At 43.7% G+C, this 15,523-nt stretch overlaps 1 protein-coding gene across 1 annotated transcript in view; it reads right to left on the bottom strand.

Moving 5' to 3' along the window:
• Positions 1 to 2,734: 2,734 nt before the first annotated feature.
• sntb1 (syntrophin, basic 1) overlaps positions 2,735 to 15,523 on the bottom strand; it is a 30,415-nt gene continuing 17,626 nt past the window's right edge. Inside the window, exons 3-8 of the mRNA XM_035638928.2 lie at positions 14,928 to 15,045; positions 14,676 to 14,762; positions 13,301 to 13,437; positions 12,579 to 12,775; positions 6,634 to 6,863; positions 2,735 to 4,655 (exon numbers count right to left, since the gene is read on the bottom strand). Of these exons, the coding sequence (XP_035494821.1) occupies positions 4,563 to 4,655; positions 6,634 to 6,863; positions 12,579 to 12,775; positions 13,301 to 13,437; positions 14,676 to 14,762; positions 14,928 to 15,045 (862 nt within the window). The 3' untranslated portion in view covers positions 2,735 to 4,562. The remainder of the gene's footprint in view (positions 4,656 to 6,633; positions 6,864 to 12,578; positions 12,776 to 13,300; positions 13,438 to 14,675; positions 14,763 to 14,927; positions 15,046 to 15,523) is intronic.

Below are 15,523 nucleotides of genomic sequence, written 5' to 3'. Positions count from 1 at the left end.
CATCTGTTGTTGCTGCTGCTTGTTGCAACCGATAAAATATATGTTATTTGTGGTCGAGGGAGGTTCTCGTTCCAGGGAGAGATGATGAAAGAAAAGGACGAGATATGAATAATGGAATAATGTAGTGACTTGTGAAGCCCGTTATCCCCAGAGGTGGATGAATCACACTGTACAAGGGATATTGATTTGAGCGAGGCCGCAAAAGGGTCACATACTGTACATGCACATGTCTGAATGTTTCCTGTGGTGCTGCTGATGCTGTCGCTCATCTCTCATGATCACCTCAGGGGTCATGTGAGGAAAAGGACGTTGTTTTATTTCAAATTTAACAACTAGTATTAACGTTTGTAACAATTACAGCTGAAATATGGTATTTTTCTAATTATTTTTCTATTGTTTGATTTCTGGAAATCCTCTCGCACCTCCTCCACCTATTTGGTGACACAGCCCCTGAGGGAGTCCCCACCCCTCAATTGTTTTTCCCAACTTTGTTGTTATGTTATCTTATGGTTGTCTCTTATTTCTGTTATTTTGTTTTTTCGAACGTTGATATTCGCTTCGAATTTAGTTTCACATCGTAAAACCTTTCTTGACAAGAGTGGTGCATGAATGCAGTTGTTGTTGGTGGTGGTGGTTTGCAGGTGGCCACAGCCCTCGATGCCCCGAAAAACGATTGCGATCCACAAAACTGATGGAGACGTACAACTACATCACGCTGGTGGATCACGAGAGTCAGCGCTCAGTTCAAAGTGTGATACATCGTCTCCTTTACAAATAACCACACCACTTTCTCTGGGACTGTAATGATTTTCTTTACTTTGTCATCGCTGGCGTAAGTGGTCCCTCTCTTTCGTTGTCTCCCTGGTCCGTGTTCATCAGTTGGTATCCTGTGACAAGAAGAGGCCCCAATTTGAAATCCTGCTCTGCTGATCAAATAATCTTGGAATGACAAACGGCTCCTGTGGTGTTTAAACTAAACATAGAGACGACGACCGCCTCAACTCCCGCCGGCACTATTTTCACGACAGCAGGCCATACTCACAAATATACATTTATTACACATTTACACATCGCTGTGCTTCTCTGCGCGGATTAACAAGATGAGTGAGTGAGTGAATAAATGAGTGAGTGAGTGGGATGGGGTGCATGCAGGGGTACTGTCTCACACACGCATGCACACACCCCTTCCTCACCCCACATCTCTTTTACCCTCCGTTTCCCTGAGACTGGTTGTCTGTGTTTCCGTATGTTAGGGAGGAAGGGCACAGTGCTTCCCCGTCATAGGTTACGTGTGGGTATTTGTGTCATAGAGTCGCAGACCCACACATCCCAGGATACACCGCAACGATTAACATTCACAGCATAACTGTCTGGGATACACAAATGCTTTTTTTAATTCTATAATCTGGGACACAATGAGTGATGGGAAGAGTGCATGAAGCTGTGATGATTGATTTGCTGCAGCCATGTCACATTCCCTCCGGAGACCTGAACACCGGAGCTAAAGGGCCACAGAGGGTAGACTTGATTGTAGCTTCTTTTACACAGATATTTAGTTTTAACTCAATTTAAAATTATAAATATATTTCTAATTTCAAAGAAATTTAAACTACTACGTAAACTACGTCAGCTCATGAATACAGTCAGGAGTTGGGGTGTTTCCTTCCATCTGTGCGCATGTGTGTGTGTGTGTGTGTTTATAAGAGAGACTGAGGACGCCAGCTCATTACCTAAGAGACAAGTAAAACAATGTCAAGAGTTACGATTGTGGTAAGCACTGCCTACGACTCAATTACTCTCAAGCTCTTCAGCTAAGACAAATGAGTGCTTCTTTTCTGAGCTGATCAATAAAACACATCCAAATCAATCTGAACTGACACTAACGAGCAGTAAATTAGTTCACAACCTTTCATCTAAACTCTCCTCAAAATGAAAATACTGCCTGTTTTTGTCGCACGGCAGATAATTAATGTTTCTTGCAGCTCGCTTGACGACTTGTTGTTCAGTTCTGAACGGGGAAAAAAGGGAATAGTCTAATATCCTACGTATAACATAAAAATAACTTAGAAGCAGTATCATTAAAAAACAAATTGTGGATGCCATTTACATTTTAATACGATTGGAGTAAAAGTGGAATTCTTCCCGCAGGGCTTGTTCCCGTCCGCTGCTGTTGCTGCGTATCTGCTGCTGAAGAGCAATGAATAAATCACCACTGAAGACAATAAAAAAAAAACAGACTCATCGTGTCACTTTTTGTCAAATACATGATTTATGTGCACAATCGGAGTTCAAAACTAAACTTTATCATTCTGAGTGACAGTACAGTAGCTGCCAAAGGCATCAGAGTATTCTACACATCAAAGCAGCCGTCGCTCAGAGCGCTTCTCCCTCCACTTGAGGTCGTCAGGAAGGATTCTCCGTGTGTTACAATGCCGCCACTATCTTTGAGTATCAACAGAACTGATTGCGTTTCTTCTACAGTGTGGTAGGATTATGTGTCGATCATTGTTCACAGTGTGTGTGTGGTGTGGTGTGGTGTGGTGGTGTGTGTGTGTGTGTGTGTGTGTGTGTGTGTGTGTGTGTGTGTGTGTGTGTGTGTGTGTGTGTGTGTGTGTGTGTGTGTGTGTGTGTGTGTGTGTGTGTGTGTGTGTGTGTGTGTGTGTGTGTGTGTGTGTGTGTGTGTGTGTGTGTGTGGTGTGGTGTGGTGTGGTGTGGTGGGGTGGGGTGGGGTGTGGTGTGTGTGTGTGTGTGTGTGTGTGTGTGTGTGTGAGTGAATGGTCACTGGAAGTGTGCTATGATGAAGGAGGCTGATTGAGCCCTAACCAATGCAGCAATCATAGAAGTCCCACTGTTGCTCCGACTCCACATTTAATCCTGTAATCTCCATTATTATCTTCCAAAATTCACAATTTTTTCCTTTTTTCTCCTCAGTCATCTGAAGGCACAGGTAAAAGCCCTGGCAGCAGGCCACGTCAGACACAGTGAAGTATACAGATCTGGTCTGCTGCATAACATAAACAAAATTAAAAATGAAGAAATAAAATGATGAACCACATCGGATGCTGCAGGACGAAATGTGGATTGAAGACTACTACGATGGCTACCTTTCCGTGATGAGAGATAAATAATACTTCATTTAGTGATTGTGGCACCATTTGATTCAGTTTCAGTTTACAAAATGAATATTGAAGATTTACTGCAATTGCTCACGACAGATATTTGCTGGAAGAGGGAAGAACATGACTGTGGTTTGTCAGAGTTGGTCAGCCATTCAGAGAGGTCACTGGAAGGATTTCAGTTGATACATTAGCTTCCTTACTGAGATTAGATTAGGTGAGAAGGTTAATACCAGGGTGGCGTGTTGGACTTTTTCGACTCTGGACCGATGTTTCTAAAGCTAAAAATGAACACTGATACAGTAGCTACCCTGTTGTGTCTGTGTTATATTTAATGAGCACTATTAAGAATGAATGAATCATATATATATATATATATATATATATATATATATATATCCTTATATATAACCTCCATTTATATGTAATAGTAGTCTTTCTGTGGAAAATGAAATTGCATGTACAGAAAAAAAAATTAAATGCCACCTGGTTCCTCAATGTCGAGGACCAAATCGCCGTAGCAGCATTATTCTCAACCTAATTACCAGTTGGATATGAGCTTCTCATGTTTTTTGAGTGATAAAATGGGACGGACAATTAACATGTGACAAAGGAGAAATAGAACATTCGAGTAAATTACAGCTCAAGTAACTGAAACCATTTTTTTCATTACTTGAAGTCATTAGAGCTGACATCGCTGTCAAATCAGTCAAACACAGAAGCGCCACCAGATGGTCACCGCGGGCAGCCTTTTAGAAGAATACTGAGACCATTTGAATTCAGATCTGCTGTCACATTGAGGGAAAGTGTGCCGCCGATGGTGGCCCCCGGTTTCAATGATGAATACTGACACCGCGTCCCCTGAGACAAGACATCTCAGGGGACGCTGAGAAAGACAAATGCGCGACAACTGTCTCTCCAAAGTGTTTGTGGAGGAAAAATTACAAGGGAAATTCAAGTCCTTTCGGAGCTAATGGTGAATAAATTATATGAATGGTAAATGGAAGGCAGGTTGCCATTACATTGTGACTGAATTAAAAGTGAACTCGTGTCAACTCCCCGCTGCACTTGTCCAGTCCTTCCGATCCCGGACGTGACAGTAATGCCCAATCTTCTCCGTCTGTCTGGGTATCATCTTTTTCTCCTGTGGTTCTTCAGTCAACACGCAAGCCCTTGCAGCCCTTAAAGGGAGGGTTTGTCAAAAAAGACAAGAAAAAAAAAAGAAAGTAATGCAAAACCAATCTGGATTGGCTTCTCCAGTGTTTCTTCAATTTCAGAGTTGGGGACCCAAGAAAAAAATTTCCCAGAAATAAGCTACATTCGCTCAGCTTGGGCCCCCGACTGTAGGAGTTTAACATTGTGCGCTGCATGCGGGATGCAGACAGGTGGAGGAACAAGGTGGACGTTTTTCAAAAGGAGGGTGAAAATGTCCCTTTAGAGAGGCTGTCAGGCCACCAGACCCAGGCGGGAGATCTTAGCGGACAGGAAGGAGTGGAGGATGAAGACGATGGGCTTCGGACAAGAGTGGAGGTCCAGTTGCTGCGAGGAGAGGGGAACAACAGAATTCAAAAAGTTGATGGAGGAGAATGATGCAAAGCAGGACGGAGACAGAGAAGAGAGAGAGAAAAGAGAGTTTGTAAAGCACGTAAAACATTCAAATATATATTCAAAACTAACTCTACAATCAATAGTTGCCCATGAGGCAAGGATTAGACGGTCTGATCTGTAACTAAGCACTGCACACGCACGCACGCACGCACGCACGCACGCACACAGTGAACAAAGCTCTGTTCATAGCTTGAATCAACAGCGGGTGATTTCAACAGTATTATGACTCATATCCTGTTCTCAGGCCTGTAGGGAGAATTAACTTCTCCATTCAACATGAACTAGTGTAAAGTCAGTCTATTTTAACACTGGGGTCGGAGGTCATTTCCTTTAGTCTTTGTAGGCGTGTGTTGTCCATATGTGTGTTTCTGTGACCATGTGCCTTTACTATCAATGTTATTATTATTATCATGACTGAGATTTTTCCTGCTCCTCTCCTTTTTTTGTGTGTATTTCTTTCCTTCGTGTGGTCTGCCGAGCCCATCGGCCCGATCCGTTGTGTGTAAAGTTGAGATGAGCTGAGCTGCATCGACTTCAATGTGTTAAGCTAATGAACCAGTGCCATCGACGATGGCCAAATACCTTGGCTTTTTTTTTTTTTTATAAAGCCTCATCCGCGACTGTGCTGGGATTGGGAAACGTCACAGACTCCAAAATGTGTTCTGAGAAGAAGGCCAACAGAGGCTTTTGAATCAAAGCTCACACGTCTTTGCGTATTTGCCTTCAGCGTAAACTGAGCAGTCAGACATGAATGGATGAATCTGAGAGAGATTTGAAACAGAGCTGTGTGCGGACTGTCGTGCACACAGGCGACGGCGTCGACACAAAACGCCTCAGTTTCCAGTTTCTAAATCCCCTTAAGCCTCGAGAATAAATATTTTAGTTTTCACTCTGCTTTCCAGTATATAGTAAATCACAGTGCTGTGGCTTCATGAATGATGAAACATCAATGTTGTTTTGCTGTGTAGAAACAGTTTGTATTAGTACCAGGGGAGGGCAACAAAAGAGCGACTCGAGTTCATTCTCCTGTCGCCCATATTAATATTCATATCCGCATTATCAAAAAGAAAAGAAGATACAAGAGGCCTAAAGAGTGAAGCTTGAAAACAGAAATGATTTTTGTTGCCTGGTTGTTCACACATTTGAATTGCTCCTGATTACTTTAAGTGTGGAACCTGAAGCACAAGCCCCCCGGACTTCAACACAGTGAGCTGCAAGAGGATTCAAAATCTCACTGTAAGTGACGGGTTCCGTTTTAAAGAACTCTTGGACGCTCGTGAGGACGTGTTTGTGGAAAGTTCCTTTTGTTACACGAGTTGTTTTGTGACGAAGTGCTGTAATCTACTTTCTGCTGTAGCGCTCTCCCTCCGCCTGCCTCCCTACACTTGTACTCCAGTTTCGCTTCATTTCCCAGAGGACCTTCTCAACCCCCAGAGAGCGGATATGAACGTCTTATTTACTGTGAGTTGTACATGACCACGGCCAAGTAAACTCAATACTGTATTTTTTTTTTAACCAATCATTATAACTTTTAAAACAAAACTTACAAAGTGCAGTTCATGATATATTTGTAAAAGCCGAAAGAAAAATCATTTTATTTTGTATTTTTCTCAGATAAACTTAAAATGAAAACACAAGGGCTATTACTATTTCTTTGAACTGTGCCAGGAAAATGAATTCAAACAAATTACAGGTCAGTCCTGTGCCAGATTTGCAAAACGTCAAACTGCATTCTGGCACTGCTGCGGCAAAAACTGGCAAAACTGGCAAACAGGTGAATGTACATGATTTCAACGACACAAATTTCTTATATTAAACTAAGTTGTCGCTGAAACAAAAATATCTCAACATCATTTCACACATAATAAAGCTCTGTAAATGAAAAAAGAGTAAAATAAAAAACACTCACAATCTCCCCCTCCTTCCCTCCAAAGTCAAGGGACAGCATGCGAACTCCGTCATCCGAGGACATCTTTAATTTTTCGTAGGGGTAGGAGAGGAGCACTGTGGGCCGGCTGGGAGTGTGAGCTGCTCCCTCCTCCCCGTTCTCCCCGTCTGCCAGTTTGGGGTCAGCCAGCACAGAGAAGCCCTGTTCGTAGTGAATCACCAGCCTGCACTCCCGACCCCGGTACAGACAACCTGATGATAGACAAAGATGATACTTATCAAGTTTGATCACAAATAAGATAGTTGACAAGTTATAATCCACCTTTCCCTGCATTAACACTATGACAGGAATTAGATACAGTTGAAATGTGAACCCTTGTTGAAGTGCATAGATAATTACGTTGACACGTGATTGATTTAGCACGTATGTGAGATAGCAGTGCCATTTCAAATGCATATCATAGACTTCAAAACTGCATGTCATCCATGTCCTTGGGAATTCTCATCTCATCTTTACATTTAGAGGGATGTACTGTACATTTGATCTTGACTAATGGCCTCACTGCAGGGCAGGGCGATTCAGTATGATTAAAGTATTTTAATTTTCTATTTTATAAATATAGAAAATATGAATGCCATTGATACTGTTTGTTTCCAAAACCTAAAAATGAATGGGACAGCTCCACACACACACACACACACACACACACACACATGGGTATATACATAATAAACTGTATATACATAATAAACTGTAGGAAAGCGTAACCCAGTGCTGTAGAACATGTTGTACCAATTTGTTGACAATAGTGTTCCATCATAAATGCGGCTGCTGACATGCTATTAATACATTAGTTATCAGTGTGCCACATCTCTTCACATACTGTAGATAACACAAAGGAGTTTCAGTGACAGACTCTTCTCTTCATGATGAGACCATCCCCCTGAAAGCAGAGAGTAATTCATCTGTTCCACCACATTTCTGAGCACTGCATGTCCCGCTCTCTCTTCACAGCATGCGTCTTGCTGAAAGCTGAATGGACTATCTTTATCTGCTCTCCCACTTTGCGCATCACTTTCCTTTGCTTTAGCGAAGAACTTGTTTCTCCTCCACACACTCAGTATTTTTTTTTTCAATGCAATGACGGCAGAGTGCCCTCCGGCAGACATGAAGGCCGACAGGCTGAGAACTTCATTCAAAGCATGATCTCCTCTCTCTTGGCGACATCTGATCTACCAGCAAGAGTGTGTGTGAGACAAAAAGGCAGTGAACGTGCAGGTAGTTGTTTCCATTGTTTGCCGACAGCCTGAGCAGGGTGTGTGTGTGTGTGTGTGTGTGTGTGTGTGTGTGTGTGTGTGTGTGTGTAACGTGTGTAATGTGTGTAATGTATGAAGAGGAGAGTGTTGAATGTGTGCACATATGACAGTAAGAGTGTGTGTAATGCTTCTTTGCTGGCAGGGAAAGTTAATGCATTTTCCATTCTGCAGGTACAATACGTGAAAGACAAATGGAGATGTATACGAGAGTGGGGCGTCTCTCTCTATGTGTGTTTTCAAGTGTGTGTGTGTGTGTGTGTGTGGGTGTGTTTCTGTGTGTATGGGCCTGCTTCAGTCTTTTTTTATCTGACTATCAACAGGCTGTTTCGCCGTCTACCCTGTCAGTCAAAACACGCTAATCGCCCTATACAAACCTAAATCCCCTTCCTCGCTCGGCTTTCTATCAAAAGGCGATTATGAAACACACAATTCACAAATTATTCTTGGGACTTTAATTCACCTACAGAGTGGCATGAATGGATCGGCTGTACTGTGCGACATTGTGATTCGATTTTTTTTTTTTTTTTGGGCATCACATTGTGTTTCACAAAAGAGTTCTCACAGAAAAATAACAAGGCCACGGAGGTATGTCTAAGTAGTTTGACTACCAATCAGCAGCCGGTGCTGTAAAAGTTCCGACTGCTGTTCGGTAATTAGCACTTGAATAGGGAAGTTTACAAAGTCCAAGTCCAAATTGCAGGCAGGCACACTTGTAAAATAAAAAGGCAGTTTAATCAAGAATGCCAATGGGGGTGGGGGGGGGCAACCTCACAAAAATTATAAATGGAGCTTTAGGTTCAGTTCAGGCACAGCGATGAAGTGTTTCATGCTTCACCATCAGCCGCCAGGCTACCACCTGACTACCAACATCCAATTAGAATTCATGCAGGTGATAGGAGGAACAAACTGTTTGCCGTTGCACCTCTTCCTCCTGTTTGTGTGCTACATTTTTTGTGTATTATTGATTGGCTGAAATCAATGTCAAGTGGGTTTTAGTCCTCCCAGCAGAATCTGAATAGTTAGAACCAGTCCAGCAGAGCCCCCATTTCCCCTTGCCCAACCACAACTGAGTCCTGTTCCGCTAGAAATGTCTTCTGTACGGCGTAATATCCTCAGAAGCCTGAAGAAAAGTCCCATTCATGATGAAAAATGAGTCTCGTAATGTGTAATATTGTGATGATGTACAAACAATGTGGCCGGACAAACGACTCCCTGATGGCATTACAGTTGCGAACGGGGCAAAGAGTGTGGGGTCTTTGTCGTGTACAGGAGTGAAAATTAGACCCGAAACTCTACCCTTCTACCTGAGAGCCTTGATCTCTGGGCCAGGCGGGGTTTCCCACCAGAATACACACACACACACACACACACACACACACACACACACACACACACACACACACACACACACACACACACACACACACACACACACACACACACACACACACACACACACACACACACACACACACACAGACACACAGACACACACACACACACACACACACACACACACAGACACACACACACAGACACACACACACACACACACACACAGACACACACACACACACACAGACACACACACACACACACACACACACAGACACACACAGACACACACACACACACACAGAGAGAGAAAGGGGCTTTTGAAGCTGCAACAAAAGCCTTTCTTTCTGCCTGACGGTGAGTGGAAGAGACAGAAGGGGGGTATGAGGGCCGATCAGTGACAACACTGAGGGACGGAGAGGGCCTGAATGAACGAAACGGGACATGAGAGAGACAGTGGGAGCGGAGGGAGAAACTAACTCCGTTGCCATAACAACAAGTGGCAATGCTAAAAGGTTATCACAGGACAGAAACTTGGTTTTCACAGTCGCGTTTTTGTTTTAAACTGGTCAATTATATTAGCAGCGGGCAAAGCACTTCATTGTTTGAAACTGAATCCCACAGCGCTCGACTTCAAGTGTCACAGCAGGTTAATAGGTTAAATTTCCTCAAGCACCGAGGTGAAATTGCTTTTTTTGAAGTGCTCCGAGTCATTAAGCTGTTTACCTGTTCATCAAGGAGACCCGATCGACCTCTAAGACCAAGACTCTACAGCTGCCACCTGCCACAACGGCATTAACAGGAAGACTGTGGAAGTCCAGAAACAAGGACGGGCGGAACTTTATTCGTATAGTGGCAAATCACGGCATACCATTATCTCAGGGCACTTTACATAGTGAGGTCGAGACCTCACATTATTACAGAGAAACCCAACAGGAGAAAAAACACAACTCCCTTTTTAACACGAAAAAACATCTGCAGAGGTTTAAAGAGGTGGAGATTGTATTCTGTGGTCCAAAATTCAATCTTGACAATGGATGAAAAAAATATTTTGATTTTATTGATGCATATTTACTTAGCATAGCGATCCGGTGGTGTCGATCTTTTAACATAACGCTGGGCAAGAAAGCGGATAAGCTGACGAGTGCAGATTCAATTTTTTTAAAAAACAAAACAATGTCACTGTTACAAATACTGCTTCAATGGCGTGTCTAATACGTTTGATTGCTAATTAGCAGCGGCTCATTTTCTGCTGTAATAGAGGTACATAACTAGCACTTTGAAAAGGGAGTTTAGCAACATGAGAACTCCCGATGAAGAGGAGCATGTGAAAGGATCGCGAGCTCCAGAACAGCCCTTTTTTTAATATTTTCTGACAATGTTTTAAATGTTTTACAAAATCTCCTTATTTCCAGTCCGTCTCGTGGATCACTGCCGAGGATCAAACGATTGATTTTTGTTACGTTTATCAAGACGGCGAAGTGCAACGCACAGCGACAGGCATGTGGGTTTTAAACCCTCGATGCTGTGACCACACGATTCACCTTCTCCCGCTAAATACTCAAAATGTCAATATAACTTCTGAAAAGTCACCTTGGGCATAATAATCCAGCGGGAAGGGTGCTGGTGAAATTTGACTTCAGATCCGAATAATTGAATGTCCCGTTTAAAAAAAACCCCTCTAAGAACGGCCTGCTGCCCAGTGAGTGATTGAGAGTTAATCTGTCTTCGGAGCAAATCTTTATCATGAGCCTTGACGGTGAATGAACCACTGCAACGATTTATCAGAGTGTTTCACAAATGAAAGGGCCATCGAGGTCTAATCGAGAGGCAACTGCTGAAAAACCGCTGTGTGAGTTCACACTCCCTCTCAGGGAAGAGTAAATTACTCCCCAGCTTCCACAGAAAGAAACTGAGGGCTTAGTGCCGACATCAATCTGTTTCAGAAAAGTTGTGGGATCCATTTAAGACTATATGTTTGTGGTTTCTACAGGGTGAATCGGTAGATCAGCTGGCTTTACGCACTACCGTCAGTTTGACTTGGATGTCTGGTAAACCCCCTGACATTAAGGCCACATCCACACTTATAGGTTTTAGTTTCAAAAATCTGTTTTCCGCCCGGCGTCCTAATGAGTTTCACTTATCCACATTGACCCCTGTGGGAAATACGTGTGCCAAATGAATTGGCAAGCCCCTAAATGTAGACTTGTGGTTGCATTTTAGTCTGGATTGACAGAAACTGAGACTTCTGGAAAAAATGACGGCGGAACCCATGTTGGCTTGTTTCAATCAACCATGACTCTGTTGTAATATAAACTTGGTAAGAAGGAGATAATCTGTCAGTGTTGGGTTCACATCTTTTTCCATTGTCACCAAGTGGCCAAAATGTCAATTTATGCAGCCGGGGAACTTCATCTGTGGATTCCACTGCTACTGTTAAGCTGCAACACATCGATATTGAGCGGCGTGATTCAGTCTAGACAGCGTTCGGTCATGGGAGTAAACAAGATGTCCTTCTAACGTTCACATTTCCCAGCAAACTACCGTGACATTCGCAATCGGATTTTTATCCCACACATTGGGGTGTCAAATACAAATCATGCCCCGCTGACGTGAATGACGCCTTGCTCTGCTAATCACACTTACGCCTGGATCAGTGGGTGCAGACGCGATTTGGGAGAGTTTCGACAAAGGGGTTCGGTGGCGACTAAAAGCTGACGACAAGTGTAGCGTTGAGGTTGTGCAGAATTGGCAGCTGGATACGTGCCGCTTCACATCTAAGTGGAGTTTGAAGTGAAGCTTTTGGCATGGTGTTATCAAAGATGGAGAGAGGCGGGGGACTCGGGGGAGAAGTGCAGTTCCCAGGACATTTTGTGCTTAGAGATGTAGAGAGGCAAAGAGGAGAAAAAAGAAGAGGGGGGGGGGGGGGGGGGGGTATTCTGCTGGAATTCCCTGGACGACCGATAACCAATGCCACACACACACACACACACCAGCATAGCATTCCTTTCTATAAATAGCAAGTGCTTTGTCTACATCGTCCATATGGCTGTCAAATTATATCACAAACCCTTCTCTATCTCAGTGGATGTGGGAGTCTGTGTTTGTGCTGCATTTCGCTTCATGCGCTGGATTCACGCTGGAACACGACTGACAAAGCGTCAGTGAATCCAGCACAGTGACCTGCACAGCTCACTTCCACTCTTACCACAGCCACGCATTTGAGTGGCATGTTGCTGTCGAGTGTGTGTGTGTTTGTACAAGGTGCCTGCGTTACCGAATGCGAATGTCCATGTGCAATGTACTGGCACTCACTCGTGGACACTTCTCTGATCATCTCAGCGGCGGCGTGACATCCGTTGACTATGTGTCTGGTCCACAGGGACAGGTCCTTGGTCGTCTCAGCCCGGAAGAGGTGAGTCTCGATGCCGAGTCGTGTGCCAGTCCGCGTGGCGAAGAACAGCTCGGTGCCAGAGTGAGGGGACCCCCGGTCAGGACCCGAGTGGACCAGGCTGAATGAATAGAAACACAACACCACTGTCATGCAGTATGGAGAAGGAATGAGAGTCTTTTATCACTATTATGATAAAACATTTTTATAAGAAAGGACATTTTCTTCACTGTTGTTATATTGATCATTATTTAAAAAAGAGATGAATAAAAAGAGCAGTGAGCCTTAATCCTTAGCAGACAAGGTGAAATGAATTTGAATATAGAATGGGAACAGTTTCAATGCTCAACATGCTCATAACGACAATGCTTACATGCTCGTGTTCAGCAGGTAATACTGACCATGTCAGCATGCTAACATTTGCTGCACAAAGAAGCGGAAAGTAGCTAAAAAATGTGATATTGTAGCAATATCGGGGGTGGAATTTTCTTTTGACAGTATGATAAATCAAAAATATGAATTACTGTAGCAACACAATAGACTTTATTTAAAATGTTTTTCTTTAAATTTATAAAAAAATCTTTTATCATACAACCATACAGGGTGTGTTTGGGATGAGAGTCTGCATATATGATGGTCGACCCACCGTGTTGCTAAAAGTGGATACGCGTGTGCGGGACCCTGCCAGGCCTCCGCGCCTCGGGGTAGACTGTCGTAGAGCAGCAGGTCTTTCTCCGTCACTGCCACCAGCACCGGCCTCCAGCTCTGCTTCTCACTCTCCGTCTGCGGCACAGACAGACAAATAATGAGACATGGAGTCTGACGTTAAAACTTTAAAGTGATAACAGAGTATCAAGCATCAAGCAGTACTTTTTTTATAATAACATCAGCAGATCTTTGGGAAGCTGTTCTGGTTTTTACTTGAAGAGCACTTTAAAAACAAAAATTCTGAAATAATTTCAATTTGAATTTGCCTCGAGCACAAGTTAAATGAATTTGATGCAGCAGGATTCGATCCTGCTCTGTGCCGTTTTACCACAGATACGGAAATTGTCCTCAATGGTTGTGTGCCAGTGAGTTGCTTTATGGGACACATGCTGTGTCAAAGAGAGGACTATGTGTCTGTTTAACATGTAAAAGACTGTGTGTATACTCAATCCCTGACTGGGTACGCAAACATTATTTTTTCTCTCTCATACAGTCCCGTTTTTCTTTCTGTGTCTCTCGGAATAGCTAAAAATAAAGGTGGCTGGTGTGCAGGTGCAGGTACGCTCTCAATACATTTGCTTCGCCGTGCCCCCTCGCCCACCCATTATCCCTAATGAGCAAACCCCTCGCTTTCCCTTCAGAAACACACACACACAGTTAATCTCTTAACTTCAAGCACACACACACACCCCGGTATTTCATTTTACAATGCTCCATAACTATTCTCATTATGAGAGCTTATCTGCAGCCCAGCAATGGAATCCTAAGCTGCTCTTTGAAGTTCTGCCTCAGCCAATCATACCGTGGGATTTAAAGGGTCAAGGGTCGGCTCTTTTAACATAATAATAAAAATAATAAATGTGAATATGTTGCTAAGTAACAGTATTGTACTGCATATGAAGGAAGAAATGCTCTCAAATTCATGAGGACTAAATAAGACAAGTAGGGGTGTGTGTGCGTGTGTGTGTGTTTACACAGGCGTGTCTGAATGTGAAAGAGAGAGTGGAGCTGTAGGTACAAATGGGCTTGAGTAAAGTTCAAGATAGGGTGCAAGCAAACGCGCACACACACACAGTCTCACACACACACACACACACAGTCTCACACACACACACACACACAGTCTCACACACACACACACACACACACACACACACACACACACACACACACACACACACACACACACACACACACACACACACACACACACACACACACACACACACACACACACACACACACACACACACACACACACACACACACACACACACACACAGAAGCGCGCACACACACACACACACTCCTACCTTCCCTGACAGCCATCCCAGGTGTCGTATCTCTTTGCAGCCAACCCCGACCCTGGCTGTGTTCTGGATGACCTCTGCCAGTGCCCGCTGTGGTAGGACGACAGTTTTAAGGATGGAGGATCGCTTAGGAAGCATTCAATTCAAAGCAGCTCTGCAGGAGCTGAATCCCGGGGGGCATTGAAATATCTAATTCCGATGGTCACACTAATGACAAGAGTCATTCGGAAAAAAGCGAACAAATAAAGGACCGACCTGTGCCAGTGTGGATGTGACAGAGTGCATGGCAGAGAACCAGGACAGGGCAGATGGTTGGTCGGGGCAGCGCAGCACCACAGTGTGCCTGGCGTCAGGGGAGTGCAGCTCCAGCTGTCTGGAAGAGAAGATAAGAAAAGTTCAAACGGCTTTAACCTCTCCGTTATCATTGAGCGGTTTCGAAAATGTCTGCAGTTCACAACCTTAGATGAAAATATTCCTTTTTGTATATTGAAAATGTCTTGCAAGCCTCGTCAGGCGGACTTAAATCGACTCTCAACTCATAGTTTGAGAAGCCAAATGTTCAGCACCGAGAGATGCTCATTCGTCTCATCCACTTGAGCACGGGAAATCGGTCAGAACAACGCAATGAAGTGCACTGAAATTTCAGTTAATTCAAGTCAATGCATCCCTCTGTGGGCCATACGACACAAAGCAGTCTCCCACTGAATTTCCATAACTAATCTGCTTATATCATATGGGAGAATTTGTGGCCTTGGGGGAAATGCTTTGAGGATGCTTCACCGTCTCACTGAATGGCTCTTTGATTGTGCGCTCAATGAATATGAATTTTAAGAAGGTATATGTGGCAGCCC

This window comes from Scophthalmus maximus, chromosome 1, assembly GCF_022379125.1.
Source record: "Scophthalmus maximus strain ysfricsl-2021 chromosome 1, ASM2237912v1, whole genome shotgun sequence".
Lineage (NCBI taxonomy): Eukaryota > Metazoa > Chordata > Actinopteri > Pleuronectiformes > Scophthalmidae > Scophthalmus > Scophthalmus maximus.
The sequence above is the reverse complement of the archived record's forward strand: the minus strand, read 5'-3'. Positions and strand labels throughout refer to the sequence as shown.